Source organism: Brienomyrus brachyistius, chromosome 10 (genome assembly GCF_023856365.1).
Source record: "Brienomyrus brachyistius isolate T26 chromosome 10, BBRACH_0.4, whole genome shotgun sequence".
NCBI lineage: Eukaryota > Metazoa > Chordata > Actinopteri > Osteoglossiformes > Mormyridae > Brienomyrus > Brienomyrus brachyistius.
This window is the reverse complement of record NC_064542.1, coordinates 26987221-27014906: the sequence shown is the minus strand read 5'-3', so window position 1 is coordinate 27014906 and position 27686 is coordinate 26987221. Positions and strand designations below refer to the sequence as shown.

At 46.4% G+C, this 27686-nt stretch overlaps 2 protein-coding genes and 1 long non-coding RNA gene across 3 annotated transcripts in view; 1 reads left to right on the top strand and 2 right to left on the bottom strand.

Annotated features, from left to right (window-relative positions):
• chd3 (chromodomain helicase DNA binding protein 3) overlaps positions 1–3795 on the top strand; it is a 34708-nt gene extending 30913 nt beyond the window's left edge. The window contains 2 exon segments of the mRNA XM_049027251.1: positions 79–205; positions 2530–3795. Coding sequence (XP_048883208.1) covers positions 79–205; positions 2530–2735 — 333 coding nt within the window. The 3' untranslated portion in view covers positions 2736–3795.
• LOC125750027 (uncharacterized) lies at positions 3794–4418 on the bottom strand. The gene is made up of 3 exons (XR_007400272.1): positions 4314–4418; positions 4094–4269; positions 3794–4027 (listed from the first exon to the last, which is right to left on the bottom strand). It is a non-coding gene; the product is annotated as an uncharacterized LOC125750027 (long non-coding RNA).
• Positions 4419–11704: 7286 nt separating this feature from the next.
• On the bottom strand, positions 11705–26178 carry tnfsf12 (TNF superfamily member 12). The gene is made up of 7 exons (XM_049027731.1): positions 23945–26178; positions 21808–21922; positions 18192–18784; positions 17486–17603; positions 17358–17381; positions 17110–17237; positions 11705–12672 (listed from the first exon to the last, which is right to left on the bottom strand). The coding sequence occupies exons 1-7, from the start codon at positions 24125–24127 to the stop codon at positions 12418–12420; spliced, it is 1416 nt and encodes a 471-aa protein (XP_048883688.1). The 5' UTR covers positions 24128–26178; the 3' UTR covers positions 11705–12417.
• Positions 26179–27686: the final 1508 nt, after the last annotated feature.

The window sequence follows — 27686 nt, the reverse complement described above, 5'->3', positions numbered from 1 at the left end:
GTCAGGCAGATCTGAACGCCACAGGATGGCGTTGGGCAGGGAGTCCACAGCGCATCCACATGTTTTTCCTTTCTGCAGCCCATCCCCCCGGGACCTTACGCCACGCCGCAAAATTTTGGGGCACCCTTCACCCCTGCCCCGTCGGGGGCCATACCTCTGGGAGGGGCCAACTACAGTCAGATGCCTCCTGGTTCCTTCATATCAGGTCAGTTTGCAGGTTTCCATTGCCTGTGGGGGGGAAGGGAGATTCCAAAAGCTGGATGCAAGGGCAGGTGGAGAGTTGGTGACCTTCAGCGAACTTCATCGATGCTTCGATATTGTATTGCATTTGTTATATATCTTATCTGTTTTATGCAATAAACAGCAACCCTATCCATGTTCATTAGTAATTGGTAGTGAGGCCCGCTTCGGAAAACCCAGCTGACGCATTCTGGCGGGAGCCCACGGTCCTGCCATCGCAGGGTGGATCATGGTTCCGGAGCAAACCGCATGCTTTAATGTTGCTTTGCACACTCTGGAATGCTTTGATGTCGCTTGGATTTAATCTCCGCGGAGCTGGTGCTAAGGAAGAACGGGCTGCAGTGGATTTGAGGGGGGAGAGCCGGTCCCCCCCGGGCATGAGGCAGTGACATGGGCGCTTGGCACTGTGGGCGACTCACTCCACTCGAGTCATTTCGCATCTTCTGGTCCGTCACGACGGACGCGATCCTTGTATCAATGCGACTCCGGTTCCAGCTCCCAAAATTGTCAGAGCTGACCTCTGACCCCGCGTCCCAGCCGACGGGGGCGGCTCCGTCCCGAATGCGTCGCCGTTCCTTTCCTCTCCGTTGTCTCCTTGTCTTATTCGCCTCCTGTGCCCTCCAGCACACATGCACGGGCTTTACGGTGCGATGTATGGTTGTATCGTTGACGATGTTGAACGGGATTGGTTGCTGAAAATGGGTGTGTCCACAAGGGTTGCAGCTGGACCAATAGCATTGCTAGTGAGACGTGATTCTGCAGCCGATGCTGATGTAGCTGTTTTGTTTTTTTTGTTTTTGCTGAAATTGCTTTGACGAAATTTCAGTCGTGTAAATGCAAAGAAGTGTGTTAATCCGCATAGTCAAATTTCATATTTATGGTTACTTCTCGTGCCGGTGATTTAGCCATTCATATGTAACACTGTGGGGATGTTAACTTTCATGGCAGTGATTTATTTATGATATGTGTATGCTACAATTCACACATGTTATGTTGGTTTGCTTGACTCCTTGCTCTGTGAACACCAGAGAAGAAGCGCAAAACTTTATTAAAAAAAGATCCACCAGTCCAAGCCAGTGTGTAGCTGAAGGACTAAAGGGACAGTGGCCAGGTCCAATCAGGCCCCAGGCACAGGAGCCCTGACACCTATCAGTACTGTAGTGATTCTCAGAATCTCAGAATCTCCCCTCTGTTCATCCTTCCTTTCAAGGTCTGCCATCAAACTGTTGCCTTGGTGTCATTCTCCCCCCACCTCGTACTGCCTTTGGTTGATTCCCACGAAACCATGACGACGGCTCTGTCTTGATAACGGCTCCTTACCCTTTAATGCCAGGATGGCCAGGGTGGAATCGCAAGGCCGAGATAAGAGACACGCGGTCCGAAGACGCGCACAGCGCCGCGTAGGAGCCTCCACCAGCGGCCCGAGTTCTCGTACTATTTCTGCACCGTGAAGCGAATCCAGGCCCATGTGACCCTGGGGTCCTCGATCTGAGTGGATTGTGCCAAGACCAATAGCACTGACCGCAGCCTAAAAATAATGGGCTGGGGGGGGGTGAGGGGAGGGGAGGGGGAATCATGTGAAAACCCTTTTAATTGTGACTGTGGTGACCCGCTCTTAAACGCGGCCAACCGCGAAGAGAACAAGGCATGCTGGGAAATAAAAACAACAGCAGCATTTTGTGAACCTCTGAGTGTTCTGCTCTCCCTCGGTGGACCAACATCCCTTCATAATGGGCGCTCGCACTTCAGAAGCGACTCGCTTGTAATCCGTGCCTCGTTTTGCTGCCCCCAGAGCCTCCTCTGTGCAATATTAAGCCGTCTCCTCAGGCTGCGTGGGTGGCGAACACAGTAATTCTGATTCTGCAGCCTCGACGCTTGGGGCCACGACCCCCCCAGGAGCATAACTTTTTCCTGAAGCGTGACCTGTTTTGTCGTTGCTTCTTTTTTGAGGAAATGAGGAACGGAGATATTTTGAACGCTTCTGGGAGTGGACAACCCGACAGCCTTCCTATTTTTTACTTTTTTGCTTTGGTTTTTTTGGAGCAAAATTAGATCTGGACACCCACCATCCGCCCCTCCCCCGCCCCCCCAACCGCCGCACTGGTTGTTGTTGCTGAGTGTTGCTTAGTGCTGCCGCCGTGCACCCCCCACCCTCCACAAACCCCCCCCACCCTCCACAAACCCCCCCCACCCTCCACAAACCCCCCCCACCCTCCACAAACCCCCCCACACCCTCCAACTTCCCTCCCTCCCCAGTGCCCACAGTCTGCCGCTTGTCTGCCCCCACAGAGGCCGGCTCCTGCCTGAAGACCAAGGAGCACGACGTCCTGCAGCGCCAGCGTGTGGTGGACCTGTGGAAGGACGGCAAGTCGGAGGGGGCCATTGGGCAGGAGCTGAGAATGCCCAAGTCCACTGTGCACAGCATCATCGTCAAGTACCGCCTCAGCAACACCGTGGAGAACCTGCCCCGGAACGGGCGACCTAAGAAGCCCTGAGAGAGAGAGAGAGAGAGAGAGAGAGAGAAGGGGCAACGGAGGAGACGTGGAGGATCAACGAGATGAAGGGAGATAAACACAGGAAGCCAACGAGGGGATCAGGAGGGCTGTTTCCTCCTGCTTCGTGGAGGACGAGGGGCCATTGGGTGGGAATTTGGGGGGGGGGACACAAATCGTGACGATACGTATCTGAGATAAACAGCTCAGGAAGCACAGGGAGAATCAGGGCCCTTTGAGACAGCGACGGGTCCACTGACGATATGGAGGAAGCGCCTGTCTGATGGAGAGCAGAGCTTCCGAGAGGCACGCGAGGGGGGCCTATCTGTACCGGTCTTCCAGGCTTGTTCCTTTTCTTTGCTCTTCCCCCTCAAGAGAACTAAGGCCACCCTGCCCGAAGACCCCCAGCTCTCTCATTCCTCCGGAGAATTCTCATCAACTACTCTGAGCCCTGCCTCTCCCTCACACATGTCATGAAGATATGTCTTTCGCAACTCCGGGATGTGGAATACTGGGTTTAAAAAAAGCACGTTATTTTTTTCATGAGCGGCCAAACAAAAACCAACAGCTCAGCTCCTGCCTCCACTCTCCTGAAAGTGAGTGAGCCAACAGTGGACAGGCGAGTCCTCACTGGAGTGTCGTATCACACCTATCGCTCCACACTTGGAGACTCGAGGAGCACTGGGAATACCAGCAATGGGGAGTCTGAACTGGGAAGGCTATAGAGACAGGACTTCATATGGAGAAATGGCTTTGCTGTATGTCATCTTGTTTGACAAGGGATTAGGGAAATTTTGACCTCTAGTGGTGGGAAGTGTGCGTGTGTGTGTGTGTGTGAGAAAGGTTGGAGCTGTGTCGTGATTACAGGTGTTGAATGGTTATGTTACTCGCACACCCACACACCCTGTCTCTTGTTAGTAATTAGGAAGAAGCATCGTTTACAGAGAATGGGGGGAGGTTTTTTCCTCTATGCCGTCTGGCCATGGAAAGCCCGCTGGACTGTATTGTCCTGGAAACAGCCGCCCAATCACTCAGCCTTCATTCCAGCCCATAGTTCACAAGAGCACAGTTCAGATGTGTGTATGTGTTCCATTGCTAAGGGATACGAGCCAGTCCCTCATACACCGAAACACTAAGCATTTACTGCCAGGGAAGAACACAGTGGAATCAGGATGATTGTTAAAATGAGAATCCAGTGCGAAGCTTTTTCCTCTTTTATTTTGAAAACCAGAGAAAAAAGCACGGGGTCCATGTTATTCTTAGAAGCACGTGCGTTGTGCTACATTCCTCTTCATCTTATGCTACATTCCTCTTCATCTTGTGCTACATTCCTCTCCACCTTGTGCTACATTCGTCCCCACCTTGTGCTACATTCCTCTCCACCTTGTGCTACATTCCTCTCCACCTTGTGCTACATTCCTCTCCACCTTGTGCTACATTCCTCTTCACCTTGTGCTACATTCCTCTCCACCTTGTGCTGCATTCCTCTCCACCTTGTGCTACATTCGTCCCCACCTTGTGCTACATTTCTCTCCACCTTGTGCTGCATTCCTCTCCACCTTGTGCTGCATTCCTCTCCACCTTGTGCTACATTCCTCTCCACCTTGTGCTGCATTCCTCTCCACCTTGTGCTACATTCCTCTCCACCTTGTGCTGCATTCCTCTCCACCTTGTGCTACATTCCTCTCCACCTTGTGATGCCGTTTCCATTTTTGCTTCCTAAAGCCGCCATTCTCCCTCTCACCAGCAAACCCCGGTTTGGATCTGTCTAAATTTGGAAGGACGTGGGGGGGGTGGGGGTTCACACACCTGACGAGACCAAACCCCAGGCTTCGGGTCGGGACTGGCACAGTAGCCCCTTCCCCCTGACGCCCTCTGGGGTCTTTACCAACGTGTGGGTGGTTCTGAGGACGCCCATCCTCCGTGACCTCAGGCTAATGGGCCTTATCTTGCCGCTGTATGGTACCTCACAGACACGTTCTGCTGCAGGGCCTCCTCTCCCTCCAAGCTCCTCACGGGGATCAGGAGCATGTAGCTTTTCCTCCGGAATATTTTTATTGTCCGTCGTTTTTTATTATTATTATTTTTCTTTATTTGCTCCTAAATTGTATCTTCTCAGTCCTAAAGGCGTGTGCTCAGGTCTCTCCAGGACCGAACCCAGAACCTCAGCGATCCGTCCATTAGTGTGTCCTGCGTGCATGTGTGTGTGTGTGTGTGTGTGTGTGTGTGTGTCTGTCTGTCTGTCTGTCTGTGTGTGTGTGTGTGTGTCCGTCCCCCGGCAGCAGACCACAAACATGACCTATTTTTATTTTTACCTTGGGTTTTTTTTATATCATTATTATTATTGTTATTAATATTATTATTATTATTATTATTATTATTACTACAGTACACTATATTGTATTCTGAATGTATATGTAAACTTGCTCATTAAAATATTGTCCCCAGTGGTCCCTGTTCGTATTTCAGTATGTTCCTTCAGCACCTCTCTGCTCAGTTCTGTCGTTTTTTTTCCTCATCCCTCCGTTCTCTTGTTCTCTGTTCCATGCACTTCTTCGCGATACGGTGCCGCTTCGCAATTCAGTCTGAATCCAGCCCGAGATGAAATCAGGCATCTCCCAAGGACGAGAACCGCGGGGCAGGGGTTTGGGGGGGGGGGGGGTGGCTTGGCATGTCCTTCCTGTGTCCCTGGTGAGTGTGTCACGTCTGTGTGCATGTGAAACGTTCCCCACGGACCCGGGGTGCGTGAATGGTTCTGTTGCCATGGTGACGTGGCGCCGCTCTCTCGCCCCCGCAGTGCTGAACGGCCCCCCCATGCCGGTGAAGAAGGAGCGAGAGTCAGAGCTGTTGATGAGCCGAAGGGAGCAGCGTGCCGGGGAGGTGATCTGCATCGACGACTGAACTGAATTGAACCGCGATCCTCTGTCAACCCTTCTACCTGCGCACGTGCACACACACACACGCACACACACACACGCACACACACACACGCACACACACACACATGCACGCACACACACACGCACGCACGCACACGTACGCACATACCTGAGCTACATGCAACTGCGAATACATGCAAGACTCCCATGCATGCAGACACACACACGCACAGTCTGATACTGTATCTACCCATTACATGTGCTTACACACACACACACTCGCGGTCACATGACACTAACCTGCAGGAAGCGACTTGTTACCCAGCAACATTTAGGCCTTACAAACGTTTTAGCAACTTAGTGTAACTTGGGAGTTGACCTGAGAGTTTGTGAGGACTGCATCACACACACACACACACACATCTGGACTGGGTCAGTTGTCATAAGTCATAGGTCACCGTTGCATTTTCCATTATGTAACTATGCGGTATTTATGGTTCTTAAAAGTACATTTATAAAACCTCCCAGTACTTCACTGACCGTTTTGGTGATTTTTGGCGGTTTCTCTGAGGTCTGCGAATGGATTTTGCAGCCTTTAAATAAATGAGTCAAACGATTATTTACAGTGGAAATGGTACGTGATGCTAAACATCCGAACACTGTAAAATGACAAAACATGCATCCTGAACGCGCATCAGTGATTCGAGTGAATTGATGATATTGATCCTAGTTCTACTGAATAAATTAGCACTCCACATGGAAGTTACATTTGGGACCGGACACACACACACACACGCAACTCACCAAACACTCACTATAAAACACATAAAAACACTCCACATTCTCACTGCATTCCCAGTGCTAAGAATACTGCCCATGCACACACACACACACAGACACACACACACGCGCACGCACGCCTGTGGCCCATTCTGTCATTCTATTCCTTTACCCCTTCCATCCCTTCATCTTCTCTTCCTTGCCCTCCCTCCTTTCTTCTTGTCTGCTCTGAAGGGGTCACAAGCTTTTGAAAGCCAGAAACTGTTCCTCCAGTCTACCTGAGGTGGAGCTGCATGAAAACGCCTATACATTAGTGCTTCATATTATTTGTTTTCTCTCTCTCTCTCTCTCTCTGTTTTCTTTTTTAATTTCCAAAGCATGCTCTCCACAGTGTATTATTTAACTGGAGCAAACCCTAGTGTACGAAGCCACACCTGCAAGCCCTACGCGTTCACATGCTTTTTTGAGGCCCAGTGGTCCTTCATTCCTTTGAGGGGTATTAAGATTTGCTGTCCGATGTCAGACTGGGCACTGAGTTTGGGGACGGGGGGGGGGGGGGGGGGGGTGGGGTATTACTTTGCACCTCAATATCTAGATTTCATCCGCAGAAATTGTCACACAGTCTCCATGGTTTCGGACTGATGGTCTGTTTGCTCCAGTGATTCAGTAGTGAGGGAGAGAAATGCAACTAGGCAGTATTTATTGAACTACAAACACGGTGTGGTCATGCTTGGGAGTCTTTAAGCACTGTTTCGGTGGGAACGCCCACCACATCTATCCGGGATTACAGTTTTGAGACTGGGGAAGAAGTGATTAGGCAACACTGACGGGTTTTTTCAAGTTTTTGAATGTTTTCATGTTCTTTGGACTATAAAAAATACAGTATTAGAGCATCTGCCCTTCTTCCCGCCTTTACATCCCTTCATTCCTTACTTCACCTCCATCGATCATCTGTCGTTATCCTCTGATTTCATCATTCATCTTCCTTTTTTCTTTTTATGAATTCTGTGATATTCTTTGCATATTTAAACTTGGTTCACCGTTTCCTTGTGTTTTAATTCTCGTTATTACGACTATGATTATTGTTGTCGATGTTGTTGACGTTGTCCTTGTTGTTATTGAAAAAAGCTTCTACCAAAATCCAAATTTAAATGATAATAATATTAATAATTAATGAGCAGTACACTTAGTGCACGATGCGTCTTTCTATCAGACGTCTTCTAATGAAACCAGAAACGAAGAACGAAGAGGTTTTACTAACTTCAGAAACGAATAAAATTCAAAAAAACTGTCTCCTCCTGGTTTACGTTTTAGATTTGGCGTTCCAATAACGCATGTACCATAAATTACTTACATTGTCCTGAATGCATCGAGAGAGTCAAAGATCATTAACATTATTCTGCAGCTGCAGTCAACCTAGTTCCCTCTTCTCTAGAAACTCTGATCATTTGAATAAAATTCTCCTGACAAAAGAATGGAAAATTTTGGCGAATACTGTAAATTATTCGACTGAAAATTCTGGCTAGTTACTTCTCACCAAATTGATCACAGCAATTATATTATAAAAGATTAAAAATTCAAATTTCCTAATCCAAAATTAAACGTTAATACATTTATCATTTAAAACAAAGTGACGGAGGGTTGGGCCGTGTATCGTTCACTTTCCCCGTTTCTGGGCACAGTAGTTTCCGGCGAAGAGTCTGAATGTGTTGACTAAAGTTTTTTTTTGTCAGAGAGGGATTTGTGATCCTTTCACTAATGTTTTATTGAATCAACATGTTTTTTTCCTTGCTCTTTTGTTACCCCCTCCCACAATTCTCCTTTCAAATGTTGTGTTTCTTTTTATTTCTCGATATCAGTCAACTTGTGAGTCGTGGTGCCGAAAAAAATCAGTGACTGTGTTGTAATTGAACATGTGCAGGCGGCGAGCGGGACATGGTAATGATGCATCTCCTTTTTTGTTTTGTTTGTAATAAAATACAATAAATGGCAAATGAGACGTTGTGCATGTCTGCACTTTGGTGACACGGACGATGGTGGAATCGATGTCGTTTAGCTCAGCAGGTTAAAATTCCACCTGATTTCACCTCCTTATATATCTTTCCTTAACATCCAAAATTTAAATATACCATTTCTTCAGCACTACTTCAATAACTCGTCCTCCAGCCAGACCCTAGGCTTGCTTTGTACATCCATTATCTAGCAGCAATTAAAAACTGAGCGGTCACTATCCATCATAATAATCGAGTCATGCCTCGATTAAACTGACGATTAATCGATCAAGCAATCGAACGATTAATCGAGTGATCGTTTATATGATGTATGACTTACACACACCGTAAATTTAGGCACCTCGGTTCACTTACGTTGCGTGTTTTTCGAATGTGGAAGGAAGCCAGAGGATCCAGTGTGAACCCGTGCACATACTGGGAGAACGTTAAAGCTTCATAGACACGAAGTGGTGGTGTGTGGCGACATCACTAACCTCTGTGCCTGCCTCAATGCTAGCTAGGCCTGTATGATGTATGGCGTAAATATCTATACTGCCTGCTACGCACATGCAATTGTCACATCGGAATAACAACAGTTAGCTGGTTTAAGACTATGTTACACTAACACGTTATACTTTGTCACAGGAAACAAACCTTAATGTTCCTTCTCAGGATTAACTTGGACAGTTTATGTTAACAAAAATCAGTGTAAAGTTTACCTCAGCTGCTTCATAATTATTTTTTTCTCCTTGATGTTGGACTCACTCATATATAATGTGGAATGTTTGTGAGAAACTTAACAAAAATGAAGAGAAAGGTGAAGAAGAACCGGTCACCAAAAGAAGTAAGTCTCCCGCTCTGTAGAAATAATTTGGATTCCACACATATTGAATAAAAGCAAGTGCTTCGTCAGAACTGCTTGTGTCGGCACAACTTGCGGGAACACCACTAAACTATTTAACAGACTCTCTTGGTAGATAAGCTCTATTTGGCTGTAAGTTTTTTTTTGGTGAATGTTCAACTCCTTTTTTTTTTATTTATAAATATCACAGTAATAATCGTAGAACCTTTAAATATCGGAATGTGCACTTCTTCCAATAATGTTCTGTCCCATACATTCATAAAATAAAATTGTATTCGGTTATACACAGCTGTCTTCCATCTGCCATGTTGCCGAACAATCAATAGGGGAAGTTTTAATCAATGTTTTTTAAAAGTCGAGTAATTCGGCTAATTTAAGCAATTGTGACTGCTCAAGATAAAAAGAAACTAAATTTAAAATATGTGTTCAGTATGCCTCACCCTCCTGAGCTCTAAATGCACTGACTTCCTTGCTTTGATGTGCCGGTCATCTTGTCATCATTTAGTTTTTTTTTTTTTGGTAAAATCATGCAAATCCACATCCTTGACACTGCTTGCCCTCCTCCTAGCGCCCCCATCTATGACAAAGTAAAACTGGCAGGCGAGTGGATGCCCCCCTCAGAAATTGTGCCCCGCATCACTCAGCTGTTCTGTGGCGGCACTGCAGGGGGTGTGAGCGCCTCGAGGGATGTAAGCCAGTGCTTAGCCAGTGACCTCAGATCAGCCAGTGGCTGCCTGTGCCGCATATAGTAGGGATTCCCAACCTTTTGATGTCCACTGGTTTACGTCGTACAAAAATGTGATGGACCGGCAAAAACAGCTGCGGAGCCACTGGTGGATCAACCAGGGATTTTTCAAAGGTTTCATCTCTCAGACGTGAACAAATGTGGTAAAAACGCAAAGCTGCAGCTCTGGAAAAAATAAAGAGACCACAGCAAAATTTTTGTTCCACTCATTTCTCAATTTATGGATTAGCATCTGAGTAAAGGGTTTTATTTTTTGCAAACCGCAGTCTGGCTCTTCCCTGCTTCTCATCGATGAAGGGCTTCTTCAGTCCTGCTTCTAGGGGCCTGTTATGAACTGTCCTAGAAGTGCACTTCACACCACTGAATGTTTTCCATTCTCTTTGAAGGTCACTTGATGTCAACCTCCTATTCATGTGTAATTGTCGGATAAGTTGACAGTCATCAGACAGTCGCTTCTGCCCTCTGCCCGGCTGGTTTTTGGTTATTGCCAGTGTCTCCTGCTTCACCTTGTGTACTGCTGTCTGCCCGTTGAACCCTGACATTCCCTGGTTATTTCTCCAGCTGTGTTTATTTATTTATTTATTTATTTTTGTGGCTGTATCTAAGTCAGCTGCTAATGCCCTATATTCTAAAGGTCTTCCCTGAATTGTTAACCAGACCAGGGCTGCGACGGCACAGACTATTTCAGGACAAAAACCTAAAAACAAAGTAACCCCCCCCCCCCACCCCCATTATATAACCATCTGACACATTGCCAGATGTTGATGCTTTGATCTTCATAAATGTGGGGAATGTGGTTGTTTGCAGAAGTTTTTTCTCTTGTGCGTTTAATCATTCTGGGTGCAGGGGTGGGGGGCTGTGGGGGCTGTGGGGGCTGTGGGAAGCGGCCTGACAGAGCGGCTGTGAGCTTCATTCGGGTTACTACACATTCAAAATTAACCCTAAAAGCAGAAGTACTCCGCAAGTAAAATGGCTAGATAGGAGCGAGAATGGAAGCGGGAGCAGATTTCCGGATGTAAAATGGTAGCCATGGAAATACACGCAGGCCAGTGTTTTGTTGTTTTTTTTATTTTTTGGAAATACATGAAGTTATAGCATTAGTACAGTGATTTTAGTCATTCGAATGATGCATAAATGCTACATTTCATGCTTTACCAGAATGTTTCCCAATCCGGTCCTCAGGGACCCACAGACAGTCTCCGTTTTTGCGGTGGGGGGTTTGCAGCCGACAAAAACAAAGACCAGCTATGGGTCTCCGAGGACCGGATTGGGAAACACCGACACACAGGCGATTCTCCACTAACGTAAGTGACCCATTCCACAGACCCTTATGTAGGTCAGATTTTACACGTCAGATTCACCTTCCCATACCACTGAAGACCGCTTATAGCAAAAAAATGCACAAGCCAAAAATGTACTAGCAATATGTACTAGCGAACTATTAAATAAATGAAAAGATAGAGTGTAAATTTGCTTATAGGTAAATGTCGTCTTTTTATATTAGTGCTTCAGAAAAACTAGGTGTCTCCAATATTGTGTGGGTAAGTCCGGATTTACTGTAGTTACCTGTAGTTGTAGTAGAGCTTTATTGCCATCACAACCATGTACATTAAAGCACACAGTAATGTATATGCCGACATGACAATAAAGAATAATAGATGCTTAATTTGATTTTGCTTAATTTTAGTTCATGTCGGCATTTCCAATCCAATGTTAAAAAAAAAAGATCACACCGCAGCAGGAAGCGGAGGATGGGCGCAGGAAGGCTGCTCATGCAAATGAATTTATTTGCAAAGCAGACTGTGCTGGGTGGCAGAGTTTACCACAGGTACCATTTACATCATATCATGTATTACAGCCCCACGCAGTTAATAATGTAGTATGTTACACGGAAGATAATAGAAGTGCCTGCAGTTAATACCTATTGGTCTGAATTAATAAAGGGGGGGGGGGGGGGGGACATGGGTACGCAGGTTTAAAAATGTCAATATGAATTTTAGTCCAATGGATTGTAGTTTGTTCAGATGAAAGCGGCATTTCTGGAAGTGCTAACCCATTACGAAGATGTGACCCAGCCCTGCAAATCGGCCGACGGTACGGTTCAGGATTCAGGCCGACTGAGCTCCGGGTGCAGGGCACCGGTTTGAAAGTTTCCATGAAGCAAGTCCTCCGCTTCTTCTGCCTGGGCAGCAGCACACAGGGCCGGAAGCAGGAAGGCACAGGGTTCCGTGTCGAACAGAACATGAAAGCACCACATAAGTCTAAGCCTGATACTGTCCCCTTTTCAGAGACGAATGAGAAATATGTCCAAGGTTCAGGTTTGGAGGGAATGTTTACACAGACACACACACAGGCTCATGTATGAAGAGGGATGTTGAAGATGCTTTTGGGGTAGAGAGTAAGGCGAGTCAACTCAATGCCGGCAGCCTCAGGTGACCTTGAAGAGCCCAAAGTAATGATTGACAGTGTTCAAAAGGGTGAATTTGGCGCCGGTGGTGACCTTGAGCTCATCCCCTTTCTCTAGGCGCAATAAGCCCGACACCTGGCACGGCTTCATGTAGTGGAATAGATGGGAGCCTGAGGAGGGGGTGGTTCCATAGCCTTCCTTGCACTGCAGCACTTGCACATTGCCCACCGACACCTCCAGCTTCACGTAGGGGCTCTGGTTCTCGTTGAAGTGCACCTGGGGTGACAAAGCGACAGCCCACTAAATCACTCAGTCTTTAATCTGTGTACAGTCCACATTGGTTTATGTCCCAGGAGATCAGTTGCGTAGCTGTACAGTCATGCTGTACATCTCTTCATCTCTTCGAACTCATCGCTTAAAGGCGATGAGTTCTGAGAAATGTGCCATTAGGCGATTTCACTGTTGTGCAAACATCTTAGTGTTTATACAGGAACCTAGACTATACAGCCTACTCTGGAAGTAAAATCATAAATCTCCCGCTCTCATAACTCCAGTTAAGCCACTTAGAGTAAATCTCCGGACCTCTCAGTTGGTCAGCAAAGTTCTCTCTTTTATTCGAGGAATCCAGCAAAGTGCTCCAGTCACACTCTGGCACTCTGTACTCCGAGGACAAAAAGCAACCGGTCGCTAAACACCCAATTACCGATAAGGACTTATTTGTCACAAAACACCAACAAACCAAACTCAAACGTATAACAAACAAAATTCTCCTCCTCCATTGGTTCACCTTGGTAGCAAGGTAAGATCTACCCATTTGATTGGTTTCACTATACATGTCCCGACCGCTTGATTGAGGTATGGATATAGATACTGATTTACTGCAAATACATGGTTAACATATGATTAATGTGATAACTACTTATACACTTGTACTACCACATAACGTTGCATAAAACCTATTGTGACTACTTCATGACTACAACTGCAGGCGGCTCCCCCCCCTTCTCCACTGCCCTTCTCTCCAAGGTCTTCAGGGCCTGTGAACCTGACTACATGCAGGCTACCGTGAGAGAAAGACACACAGTATTCCAAACAATCTCTTCTTGCCTAACGCCTAAGACATAACAGACCCAATATGCCTCGTCTCCCAAGCCTACTGATGTCCAATTTTCCTTCAACACTACTACACAACTGGGCTTTGACTCTAAAATGATAAAATGTACAATATAGTAAATATACAAAACAGTAACAATGTTGTTTACAGTCAACTCCAGAAATACTGGCACCCTTCATGGAAAATTGCAAAAATTAATATTTAAAAGGGGGGCGGCATGGTGGTGCAGTGGTTAGCATTGTTGCCTCACACCCCTGCGGCCCGGGTTCAAGTCTCCGCCTGGGTCACATGTGTGTGGAGTTTGCATGTTCTCCCCATGTCGTCGTGGGGTTTCCTCCGGGTACTCCGGTTTCCCCCCACAGTCCAAAAACATGCTGAGGTGTACTGGACTTGCTAAATTGCCCATAGATGTGAATGTGTGTGTGAATGGTGTGTGAGTGTGCCCTGCGATGGGCTGGCCCCCCATCCTGGGTTGTTCCCTGCCTCGTGCCCATTGCTTCTGGGATAGGCTCCGGACCCCCGCGACCCAGTAAGATAAGCAGTTTGGAAAATGGATGGATGGATGGAATATTTAAAAGGAACCACACAAGCAATGAGCGATATCTTGTGCTTAAACAACTGGGTCAGCCTCACACTTTGTCAAACAGGCTTTTGTAACAAAACAAAGTTTTCCTTTTGTATCGTAAATTTTCATAAGGCAGATTCCAAAAATACTGGGCCTCCCCCCAAATGTCAGTGTTCGGCGCAGCCTCCCCTGGTGAGAATGACAGCACTCAGCCTTATTATGTTTATCAAAGCTGCAGAACACTTGGGGAGGGATCTTGGACAACTTTTATATGCAGAGTCTTGGGGTTCCTCTTGTGAGCTGATCTCTTCAATTGAGACCACAGATTTTCAATTGGGTTCAAGTCTGGAGCCTGAGAGGCCCATTTCAAAACCTTACTTCTCTGTATCTGCAGCCAGTACTTTTGGTTGATTTTGACGTGTGCTTTGGATCATTGCCTTGTTTGGAGAACCCAACCTCAGGCCAGTGTCAGCCTTCTTCCAGAAGCAACCAGATTCTCAGCTAAAATGTTCTGGTATTCGATGGAATTCATTATGCCACTGACTTTAACAGAAGCCCTTGGACCACTGGCAGCAAACCAGCCCCAAAGCATGAAAATGCCCCGATCATATTTCACCGTGGGTTAGAGGTGCCCTGTTTGCATGCAGTTCCCCTTTCCTGCCAAACATGGCAATGGTATGCTTGCTCAAAAAGCTCAATTTTTGTCTCGTTTGACCACAACACATGATTCCAGTTGTATATCCGATGATGCTTGGTGAAGCTGAGATGATGGGATTTGTGTCTCGGACTCAGGAGAGGCTTCTGTCGCGCCGCTCGTCCATAAAGCTTCTGGTCATGGAGGTGCCATGGAGGTGCCATGGAGGTGTCATGGAGGTGCCATGGAGGTGTCATGGAGGTGCCATGGAGGTGCCATGGAGGTGTCATGGAGGTGCCATGGAGGTGTTATGGAGGTGTTATGGAGGTGCCATGGAGGTGTCATGGAGGTGCCATGGAGGTGTCTCACGGTTGACTTTAAAACAGTGAATCCCCAAGATTCAACTAAACTTTCCAGCTATGAAACTGACCCTTGGCCTTCCTTATTACCCTCCACACGGTGCTCATTTTGGGCTGTTCTTACATGCACATAATTACAAGCACTTGGTTACACAATGATATCACTATTAGTCTCGTATAGATGCTTTTTTCCAGCTATACGTTCATCTTTTTTGCAAATTTCCAGTTTATTCCCATTAATTCCCATATATTCCTGTTAATTCCCATGGAAAGTTTCCAACTTTGAAAACTGCCAGAATTTTGCAACCCTATTTATTATTAAAACTGCAAACACAATTAGGAACAGCAATAAACCAAAAGCAATGTCAATATGTTTGAATGACAAAACCTAAGAGATGCTTATTTGCACATTGTAAAAGTTATACAAGTCAGGATCCAAAAATAAGACTGCATCATAACAATCATAATGAACTAAAATTCCATCTAAATGTCACGTTCTCCTATACTGAGTACGGTCACATATCAGTAGTGATAAACACCCCCAAAGCTGTAGTTTTTTTCCAGCCTGGTCTGAATTTCCTGGCAAAAGTGCCATAAATGCCAATGGATGTCCAGCATACACACACTTGGATGACGTCATCTCAAATGAGTCATCATGTTTGATGTGTTTTCAGCAGCCTAACAGGGTGCGATATAACAGAGCCGATAATCGGCCTTCTGGTCTTATCAACTACTCCCTCTCCAGTACTTGTGCAGTTTACTGGGAGACCGACGTTCCCATAATGCTGATTACGACGCACTGTAACCAGCATCATTTGTAACCAACTCAGTCACAATTAGCATCGTGTTTTTTGTGTTGAACAACTTCTTGTGAATTTAGATTTCACCTTTCACGTTCTGAACCAAAAATGATGTAACTGAACAAAATGAATAGGTGTACCGTTACAGCTATAACTGTAGGTTTGTGTTCCTGTAGCCCGGTTTGTGTTCCTGTAGCCCGGTTTGTGTTCCTGTAGCCCGGTTTGTGTTCCTGTAGCCTCTGTGTGCTCTGATATACTCTAACAGCTGCCTGCTTTATCACTGTGTGGTCAGAATGTTGTACAGTCACCCTTTCAGATTCATGAAATTGACGCATAATTTTGGTTATTCCCGAGTTGGCCATGAACAATTAAACGGGAATATCTTGGTGCTTGCTGAAAGATCGCAGAAACTCACAGCCGATGCATAAACCAAAAAATATATAAACAATACTGACAATGATTTGGATCACATAAAATCATAGATTAATATTAACATTTTTAGTGTAAGGGCTTACTTCCATCTTTAATATTAAAATTATAAAATAAAGAGCTGTGGGATCTAAGCATGTTGGCTTGGGATAATCTGGATTTTATAAGCTGTGATTGATGGAGCCGACGTAATCTGAAAGGGAAGACGATTCCAGCAACAACTGCAAAGGCACATTAACTCTTAGATTATAACGGAGACCGTGGGACTTGCAACAATAACTGATCAGAAATGGACTTCAGATCAACAACATAAGATGGGCCAAGCCCAAACAGTGGTCCGGATTTGTACATTCTGGACCTGAGCTTTCCACCTCTGGCAGACACTCCTGTAACCTTCATGTTACCCGATTGCTATTATTTTTAAGTGGAGAGTAATGATGTCGAATTTGATCGCGGAAGAAACATATTTGACAGTTTTGTGTGCTTGCGCAGTTTTTCCCTCATTCATCAGCACAGCACCCTCTCAAAATCCATATAACGAATCGTATCCATACTGACCCCCCCCCAGGCCCCAATTGTCTCCTTACACGCAGTGCTCCACCCCTATCACGAGTATTTTTAATAACGATAAGGTGGAGGTGCACAGCAGTCGGAGGTAGATATACCCTTTATGAATGTAATAGATTGTGTCAAAGTACCAATTTAAATGCGTTTCACATAAATGTCTCCTGAAAATCAATGGATGGATGGATTTGCTGCTCTGTTGAAGGTAAGGTGGTCAATGTGGGGGATTGGGGGGGGGTGTGTCTCACCTGGCAGTACAGGAAATAAACCCCTCTCCTCTCCACTCTAAAGGCACCTTCCTGGGGGTCATAACTCACAGCCTTGGTGGCGTTCAGCCGTTCCTCTGTCCAGCCCTTGATGACTCCCTTTGTTCCCACTACAACGACCACGAAAACAGAAGAAGATGCAGAGACATTCAGTGATGTACCAGCCAGAAAGAAACATGCATTAATAAGTACTGCAACCTTTAAAACGATACTTTTAGGAATCATCTTACCTTCTACAACGGCTTGGTCTTTAACTTGTAGAATGAGACAAAGATAGCAGATCAGGTTAGAACGGGAAGGAGCACTCCGTATTTTATCATAAAATAAAGATCGGAAAAGGGCATTTGTTTAAACTAACTTTCAAAATGAGAAGCCAATTCCTGGTGTTTCTTCTTCTTCCTTCTACTTCCGGGATCTTTGGGGGGAAAAAAAGAAAGAAAAGTGGAAAAAATGTTGAGAAGGCAGGGAGGGCTTTTCTTTTTAAATATTTACCCCAAGAAAATTTCAAGAAAACCCACAAAAGGTAGAAAAAAACAGAGGCTGGACATCTGCACTATCATATCCGCGTGCAAATTTCAAAACCTGGCTTTTGCTGAGAGATTAAGCCTACAATCTGATAAACATTTTGAAAAATGACTTTCTTCAGTGTTCCAGTGGAAAATCTGTAAGCATCGAAGGGATTGAAAGTGTGCGAAAGGAACAGCTACTAAAACATCATTTGGTAATACTTCACAATGCATTCATAGAACATTCAGTGCACCTTCACAATGCATTCATAAAACATCCAATGCACCTTCATAATGCATTCATAAAACATTCAATGCACCTTCGTAATGCATTCTTAGAACATTCAGTGCACCTTCACAATGCATTCATAAAACATTCAATGCACCTTCATAATGCATTCTTAGAACATTCAGTGCACCTTCATAATGCATTCTTAGAACATTCAATGCACCTTCATAATGCATTCTTAGAACATTCAATGCACCTTCATAATGCATTCATAGAACACGTCTGCGCGGTAACCGACCTCCGGCCCTCGCCCCTGCGCCGTGACCGACCTCCGGCCCTCGCCCCTGCGCCGTGACCGACCTCCGGCCCTCGCCCTGCGCCGTGACCGACCTCCGGCCCTCGCCCCTGCGCCGTGACCGACCTCCGGCCCTCGCCCCTGCGCCGTGACCGACCTCCGGCCCTCGCCCCTGCGCCGTGACCGACCTCCGGCCCTCGCCCTGCGCCGTGACCGACCTCCGGCCCTCGCCCTGCGCCGCGACCGACCTCCGGCCCTCGCCCCTGCGCCGCGACCGACCTCCGGCCCTCGCCCCTGCGCCGCGACCGACCTCCGGCCCTCGCCCCTGCGCCGTGACCGACCTCCGGCCCTCGCCCCTGCGCCGTGACCGACCTCCGGCCCTCGCCCCTGCGCCGTGACCGACCTCCGGCCCTCGCCCCTGCGCCGTGACCGACCTCCGGCCCTCGCCCCTGCGCCGTGACCGACCTCCGGCCCTCGCCCCTGCGCCGTGACCGACCTCCGGCCCTCGCCCCTGCGCCGTGACCGACCTCCGGCCCTCGCCCCTGCGCCGTGACCGACCTCCGGCCCTCGCCCCTGTGCCGTGACCGACCACCGGCCCTCGCCCCTGTGCCGTGACCGACCGCTGCCCTTTTATGCCCGTGGTGCTCATGCCGTACATCAGGAGATCACCGGGATCCCATTATATCCGCCAACTCTAAAAATAAAATGGGGCTCCCTCACGTCTCACTGCTGAATCAGCAAGCGGCAGGACCTCAAGCGTTTCTTTCCAGTTCTACAGCAGCAGTTTCACGCATGGTTTTTTTTGTTCTGCACTGCATTACAACTACCCTTTGACGCTCCCTCCTAAATAATGACATTTAAACACACTCAAAAAGGTGTGGAAACCAGCATTCTGCTCAGCAGGCGTGAAAGTATATTCAGCTCTGGAAGTAGCCACAGGAAACCATTAGAAGTGCCCTTTGCATGTGTAAAATAGCCACTTAGCTTCATATGTGAAGTGTTTCCATTCACCCCCAACCTCACACAAGAAAAGCTGCACACATAATGATGTACTTATTGCTCCCTGTGTAATTCTGATAGAGGAATGGAAAGAAAATCAGAGAATGTTCTTCGGGATTCGGGGGAGGCATTACTCTCTGGCAGAAGTAGGTATTATTTATTTCTGTCACTAAGGTCACTGGCCCTTAGCAACGTTTATGGTTGCAGTGAAAAAAAAACACAAACAAAAGCTAAACAAAATTACTTCTGGTTCGGCTCCCAGTGCCTCCCAGAAAACATCTATAATTTGTGAATCTCAATCTGCCTCTGCCCACTCCTCCTCACTGCAAATAGCAGTGTGCCTGTCTATTTGTGTTCAGAAACCACTCACTCCGGACACGGAACAGCCAATGCAAAGCAAGGGCAATCGGCCACCAGTCACAGTTTCTGAAACGCTCCCCCCTCAAACTTCGATAGCTTTGTGTCTGTACACAAAACTTGGATCTGAAATTATCCAAAGGTGGGAAATTTTAAGAATGCAATTTTCTGGCAGGAACCACCTGCATGATGGTGGTAAGAGAATGAACTGTGAAAAACCTATGTCCCAAAACAAAGTGCCAGGAGGGGCCCCTAAACTGAGACTGAGAAAAAGGTCCAAACAGGGACCCTCAGTGGAGACCCTGAGGAAAGACCTAGAAGGGACCCCGACACTGAGACCTTGAGGAAAGACCTAGACAGGGCCCTGCCACTGAGATCCTGAGGAAAGATCTAGACAGGGCCCTGACACAGACCCTGAGGAAAGACCTAGACAGGGCCCTGACACTGAGACCCTGAGGAAAGACCTAGAGAGGGCCCTGACACTGAGACCCTGAGGAAAGACCTAGAAGGGACCCCGACACTGAGACCTTGAGGAAAGACCTAGAAGGGACCCCGACACTGAGACCTTGAGGAAAGACCTAGACAGGGCCCTGACACTGAGACCCTGAGGAAAGACCTAGAGAGGGCCCTGCCACTGAGACCCTGAGGAAAGACCTAGAGAGGGCCCTGACACTGAGACCCTGAGGAAAGACCTAGAAGGGACCCCGACACTGAGACCTTGAGGAAAGACCTAGAAGGGACCCCGACACTGAGACCTTGAGGAAAGACCTAGACAGGGCCCTGACACTGAGACCCTGAGGAAAAACCTAGAGAGGGCCCCCGACACTGAGACCTTGAGGAAAGACCTAGACAGGGCCCTGCCACTGAGATCCTGAGGAAAGACCTAGAGAGGGCCCTGCCACTGAGACCCTGAGGAAAGACCTAGACAGGGCCCTGACACTGAGACCCTGAGGAAAGACCTAGAGAGGGCCCTGACACTGAGACCCTGAGGAAAGACCTAGAAGGGACCCCGACACTGAGACCTTGAGGAAAGACCTAGAAGGGACCCCGACACTGAGACCTTGAGGAAAGACCTAGACAGGGCCCTGACACTGAGACCCTGAGGAAAAACCTAGAGAGGGCCCTGCCACTGAGACCCTGAGGAAAGACCTAGAAGGGACCCCGACACTGAGACCTTGAGGAAAGACCTAGACAGGGCCCTGCCACTGAGATCCTGAGGAAAGACGTAGACAGGGCCCTGACACTGAGACCCTGAGGAAAGACCTAGAGAGGGCCCTGACACTGAGACCCTGAGGAAAGACCTAGACAGGGCCCTGACACTGAGACCCTGAGGAAAGACCTAGAGAGGGCCCTGACACTGAGACCCTGAGGAAAGACCTAGAGAGGGCCCTGACACTGAGACCCTGAGGAAAGACCTAGAGAGGGCCCTGACACTGAGACCCTGAAGAAAGACCTAGACAGGGCCCTGACACTGAGACCCTGAGGAAAGACCTAGAGAGGGCCCTGACACTGAGACCCTGAGGAAAGACCTAGACAGGGCCCTGACACTGAGACCCTGAGGAAAGACCTAGACAGGGCCCTGACACTGAGACCCTGAAGAAAGACCTAGACAGGGCCCTGCCACTGAGACCCTGAGGAAAGACCTAGACAGGGCCCTGACACTGAGACCCTGAGGAAAGACCTAGACAGGGCCCAGACACTGAGACCCTGAGGAAAGACCTAGACAGGGCCCTGCCACTGAGACACTAAAGAAACAACTGACAGATCACAAGACTTCATGTCACAATCATGAGTTGCTGTGGAAACCTACCAATCACATGCTTTCCAAAGATTCCATAAAAATTCGGTACAGGCTAAACTGTCGTGGTAAACGAACGCGTTACATGCATGTGTGGTTAGGAATTCTGCTCAAGTTCTCATGAAGTTAATGGTAAGTTATGATGAGGAAAAAAGAAACACGGATGAGACCAGGAAGATATTCCAATGTTTCCTTAAGACTGTAGCACATCAGTTTCAAATACGCTGACAGTAAACAAAGCAGACAGAGAACATCCTGTAATCTGTGGCATTTACACACATGGTGAGACAGGCCTCGGAGTAACACTGACTTTGGAAACATTCCTTCGCTCCCTTCTTCCTTCTCTCAACCTGTTCCTCCCTCATCTGCACGGACCTCCTCTTGCTCCTCAGTGCTCCTTACCTGCATGCTCCTCCGTCCCTTCCTCTCTACACATCTCCTCCTAACCATTTCCTCACCTTCTCTGCGCTAAACATTTTCCCAACATATCCTCATCTCCCAGTACCTGTCTGTCCCATCTGGCTGAAAGCTTCTCTCTTGACCCTCTGGTAGTCCAGCTTAAATCGCTTTTCCAGCAAAAGGCTCACAATGGCCTCTCGCTGGGCATTTACCTGGAACAAGAGAGGAAGAAATGGAGGAAGCAGTGAGGGTACCAGAAAACGGTCATGCGCTTATAAACCTGCAAGAAAAGGGCAGAACTCACATGATGGGTTTTTTTTTTGCAAAACTGCTGCATTTTCTAGATGACTACAGACATAAACAGACTGACACTTTTTTTTAAAACCACAATTTTCTATTGCTTTGCATTCCTTTAGTCATGTGGGGGTGGATGCAGTGGGGAGTGGGGGAGGCAGAGGCTCCAAAGGCAAGTGTTAGAAAAAAACATTCTTACAAAAAGCTGGTCACAATTATGGACAGTTGTGTTTGTCCGCATGGTGTACTGACCTGCAAGACTCAAACCCATGACACAATCAGACTTAATCTTAACAAGCAAGTCAGACCAGTTTACTCATTCCGATTCATTTTCAGCCTACAGCTGTAGCATTTCACATTACTTAACACCAGCTTGGCACGACCTACCCGATACCTTATAAAACTTCAATAGCTGACTGATATCAAAGAAAGCAGAGTAATTCTATTTGGATGGACTGTCGATTTCACTTAATACGGCCACAATGAACCAGTCAAAAACTTCAAAGTATCAACTTTGTGGGCAAACCAATTAAAACTAGTAAAACCCTGGTATTTTATACCTAACCCATCCATTTATTGGAAATTAGCAGATGGCCAACTGATCAACAAGACCAATCACCAAGAATAACCATTTTCCCTCCCTTCCAATCCTCCAATCACAAAAATCCTAGCTACTCACCCAGCCACATGATTGGCGGCTCGCAGGATTTTCCAGGGGATCATTACCATATCTCTGCGAGTAGTTAATCATCTGAAAACCCCAAGCATGTCTTACTACTCAGACACTGCCCGGATCGGATTGGTCACACCTCGCAAGAGGAAGTAGATGCACAAGTCTGTCATGGGGCTAATGACATCTTTGAATGGTCAAGCAGCTGAGGTATGATGGAAGAGCAGCAGTTTGCAAAGCACTTTGTCACATCCGGGTAGAAGGAAACCATAATCATAAAATAAAACATCTCAAAGGCGATATGAAGCTAGCAAAGCACATGAATCCCAGTTTTTCCACGTTAAAAGCAAACAAAAACTCCAGAGCTTAATTCTCAGCCTTGAGGCCTCCACACCAAGCAGTGTTGTACCAGAGATACTGTGCCAACAAGTAAAGATTTGGAGGGAAAACATTCTGTTGCTATTTTACTTCTTCATACTGCATTATTTCACTGTGCTGGTTGTGTGACAGACACGTGTGCTTATAGGAAACAATCAAAAGATAATATCAAGATGAAACCACTCTGTTAGTCAGTTACAGTGGTCGCATTTTTACAGTTTGGGCTCACGTTTAAATCGCCATGCTTATCAAGACGGCTAGTATTTAAGAACAGTAGTCAACGGCTTGAATTACTTAGCAAGAACATCTAGACAAGAAAAATACAATGTAATATACTCAGCATCTTCACCACAGATCTTTAGTTTAGTTCATAATGGAAGAAGCACTGGAAAATATTATATAACACATGCATGCTGTGCTTCAAAACTGCAATAGGTTAAAGTGTCCGCACTAGCTATAGATCTTCCTTAAAACTAAAGTGGGAACGAAATTTGAAAGGCGTCGAACAGATCTAGAGAGAACAGCTGAGGTGTCCAGGTCGAGCAATAAGACTACTGACGGGTCCGGCGCATGTATCGGACCTCTGCTAACCGCACATGGACCTCATCACAGGCTAAAGTGGAACACATCGGCACTTTATATCGGTGCCATCAGACAAAACTATCTTCATAACCGTATGACCACGGGTCGCTGGGATCGCTGACCAACCCCAGCGAACTTTCAGACTTATAAATTCCTTGTAAATGCAATACACAAAAGTGATTGCAACAGTGACTGACGCAGGCAAATTAAAAAGTCCACAAAACAATTGCCTACTACTGCTGTTGGTATTATTATTATTATTAAAATAATAATAATAATAATGAGAAGAAGAAGAGAAGAACTGACTTACTTGTTCGAGATGATATTGCAGGCTTTTGAAAGACAGAGACAGGTTCCTCGTCTGCCCCCATGCCCACGCCGTGAACGCGACGCTGACGACCGCCAGCATTAAAGCGAGCAGAGCCGCGCAGATCCACACGGAGCGCAGCTGTCGCATCTGCCGCCTGTCCTGCACAATCCGCCGCATAGTCATGCCCGGCTGCGCCAGTTGCCCAGCTAAATGTGCGCCTTGGTTTCCTTCATGTCAGAGGACTGCATTAACTTTCAAAGCGATTAATTCAGGCGTCCTTAAAGTATGATGTGCAGGACTGGACGGTAGATCAGTTTTGATTTTTGACCTTTAACTTTTTTTGCAACTTCGGTTTATATCCCGTTCGGGATCCCCTTATTTGCAAAAGCTGATATCGTCTCTAAAATCGCACAGGAAAAAGGTGTCCTGCATTACAGTCTTCCGATACTTCTGACACAAGTTTTCTGATCAACATGTTAGATTATGAGCACGGGATGAAACAAACAAAAAAAAACTACTTGTCTCCCAAGTCAAGTCGTCTTCTCCGCCTTTAGTCTCTTTTATTCAGGTTGCATTGCCAACTGTGCTCTGTGCTCGTCAGGCTCAGCGACGGGCTGATCCGGCATCTGGGACTTTGGACTGAGACGACCACCATCTACAAGCTGTCCTCCCCGAACTACGCCGTGTAAAAACACCCACTGACCCCTTGTATTTCCATCGAGCTGCACCCGGCTCGGCCCGGCCCCTTCGCATAAAAAAATACAGTCAGTGGCGTAGTAATTGTGGAAAGTAGGACTGCATGTTAAAACAAGAATTACGGAAAGTAACGCGCCATGCATAGCTGTGTTATTGGTGCCAGTAATTTCCCATGAAATGCCCAACTAAGATTTATAGCTGTATACGACGATTACCACGTTGCAGTACAAAGATAATATAAACGACGATTATATTCGGGTTGATTATTACACATTATGTAATACCATTTTATATGTGTACATTCATTCATTCGTTTTATTTTGCCGTTTGTCATAAAAAAGTTACAACCTTTAACATGTTATTGTCCAGTAAGCAAAGCGCAGCAATATTTTACTTGCATGGTTCCTTAAGACTGTTGTCAGTAAATATACGAATAATAGGCCTAATTAAAACCCACACATGTTAATGAATATTTGCTTAGTATGGTTACAAAGATCAGAACTATATTGTGAACGTGTCACAGATTCGGTTTAAAATACTAATACAGACAGGTGTATAATTCGAGACTATTAGTGAGGTAATATAAGTTTAGGCCATAGAAAGGCTTGGTCACCGCAATCCGAAAGTATGTAAGCAATGGGCGGTGCGGCCTGGAAGTACAAAGATCACCGCCTGTCACCACCGTGTGCGCACTAATTGAACAGCGTTTTGAGCCGGCCGACAAACATTCTATAAAAAAAACTAACGCAAATCTTATATGCGAGTGAGTTTTAAAATGCAAAAGAAGATATGGACCCCTTCAAATGGAAAAGCATTTGACATCCGAGTGGATAAAGCCAAAATTGGTCTAACACCACAAACAGCCCAGCGCATCCCACCGCCTGACAAAAACCTTTGTGTTTTCGGTAAATTAATTAATTTTTGGTGCCCAACAAATTGTAGAATTTATAACTCATTTTTAAAATCACTATATAAGCATTAGTTATTTAAATGTCAGCTTCATAGTGCATATTTTATGTATACATTTAAAATCTTTAAAGATTTTGCAAAACATGTGCTTCTTACGCAACTGGCGTTGCGTTTTTAACTTGTTTTTGATTGTCCGGAAGGTCAATTAACGGCAATTCTGGGCGTTATTTACTTACGTGCACAACTTAATATTATTAGTAGCTTCAGTTTATTGCTCAGAATAATACCACATTCTTCTGTCTCTCTCGCACTCGCCTTCGCAGGGTTTTGTAGAGGAGCCATAAATCCTACAAGGCTACGCCCTAAGCGGTCTAATCCGTATCTGTTCGATCAAACCGTGGGATTCCATGTGTATTTACGTATGTAAGGTTCCCCACGCATAGTAATAAATTCTCGTCCTTCATAGATTTGTGCGGCACTTCTCTTTTGAATATACGTTTTTGTATTCCTTTTTTGAGACATACAGTTCCGAAGTTATATTATTTTCAGCGATGGCATATTAATTCTTCAAGTAGGCTTATTTTTGTACTAAACTGCTTATATACGCGTGTCGTGTTCTTGATATATTCTTGTTATTAAATCTTTAGAACTGCAGTAGCATCCAGTACAGCAGGTGGCAGCAGAACATCACGCTTGAAGTTGCTTGAAAACGCCGTGTACCTAGAAGTTCCGATGGGGGCGACAAAACGCTCTTTCATTACAAGGAAAAATACATTCGTATGATACTTTTATCGAATCAAACCCATGAAGAACAAAAATATCATCAGAGGGTGTGATGATTCATTGCTGTTTGAAATTCTTTCAAATACTTCCCTGAATGTGATGGTAATTTTAATAATATGTGTTACAGTGTTTGATCACTTCCATTTCATGTTAAACATACATGCAGTGGCCACATTGCTAGGTAGATTAACTAACACTATCACCAAACTTTCAAAACAATAAAATGCAAGATACATTCTTGACTCTGTCTGTAGAGTCTGCTTTCCATTATTGCCATGTGATTGGTTATTTGGAGAAGCAGGCTGTCTGTATTAGCAAGCAGGTCTGCCTAATAAATTGGTCACAGAGTGTGCAGCCTGAGATATGCTTTTCGCCTGCAATAACTTTTCATTGGATAAGGGGAGTAGTGGATGGATGATTCCTAATTGAAATATGCATGTAATATTACAGGATACAGAGTGGCATGGTGGTGCAGTGGTTAGCACTGTTGCCTCACACCTCTGGGACCCGGGTTCGAGTGTCCAGCCATGGCTCTGTACGTGTGGAGTTTGCATGTTCTCCTTGGTTTGTAATGGGGTTGTCTCCAGTTACTCTGGTTTCCCTCCACAGTCCAAAAACGTGCTGAGGCTGACTGGAGTTGCCAAACCGCCCATAGGTGTGCATGTGTGTGTGCATGGTGTGTGAGTGTGTGTGAGTGTGTGTGAGTGTGTGTGAGTGTGTGTGAGTGTGTCTGCATGGTGTGTGAGTGTGTGTGAGTGTGTGTGAGTGTGTGTGAGTGTGTGTGCATGGTGTGTGAGTGTGTGTGAGTGTGTGTGCATGGTGTGTGAGTGTGTGTGAGTGTGTGTGAGTGTGTGTGAGTGTGTGTGAGTGTGTGTGAGTGTGTCTGCATGGTGTGTGAGTGTGTGTGAGTGTGTCTGCATGGTGTGTGAGTGTGTGTGAGTGTGTGTGAGTGTGTGTGAGTGAGTGTGTGTGAGTGTGTGTGAGTGTGTCTGCATGGTGTGTGAGTGTGTGTGAGTGTGTCTGCATGGTGTGTGAGTGTGTGTGAGTGTGTGTGAGTGTGTGTGCATGGTGTGTGAGTGTGTCTGCATGGTGTGTGAGTGTGTGTGAGTGTGTGTGAGTGTGTGTGCATGGTGTGTGAGTGTGTGTGAGTGTGTGTGCATGGTGTGTGAGTGTGTGTGAGTGTGTGTGAGTGTGTCTGCATGGTGTGTGAGTGTGTGTGAGTGTGTGTGAGTGTGTCTGCGAGTGTGTGTGAGTGTGTGTGAGTGGTGTGTGAGTGTGTGTGAGTGTGTGTGAGTGTGTGTGTGAGTGTGTGTGAGTGTGTGTGAGTGTGTGTGTGAGTGTGTGTGAGTGTGTG

Coding starts and splice junctions, on each gene's coding strand:
- tnfsf12 (XM_049027731.1), bottom strand. CDS start 24,127: ATGACTATGCGGCGGATTGTGCAGGACAGGCGGCAGATGCGACAGCTG. Junction 18,785..21,807: donor GGGACAGACAGGTACTGGGA/GATGAGGATATG, acceptor CGGGCATAAAAG/GGCAGCGGTCGGTCACGGCA. Junction 17,382..17,485: donor ATTGGCTTCTCATTTTGAAA/GTTAGTTTAAAC, acceptor TCATTCTACAAG/TTAAAGACCAAGCCGTTGTA.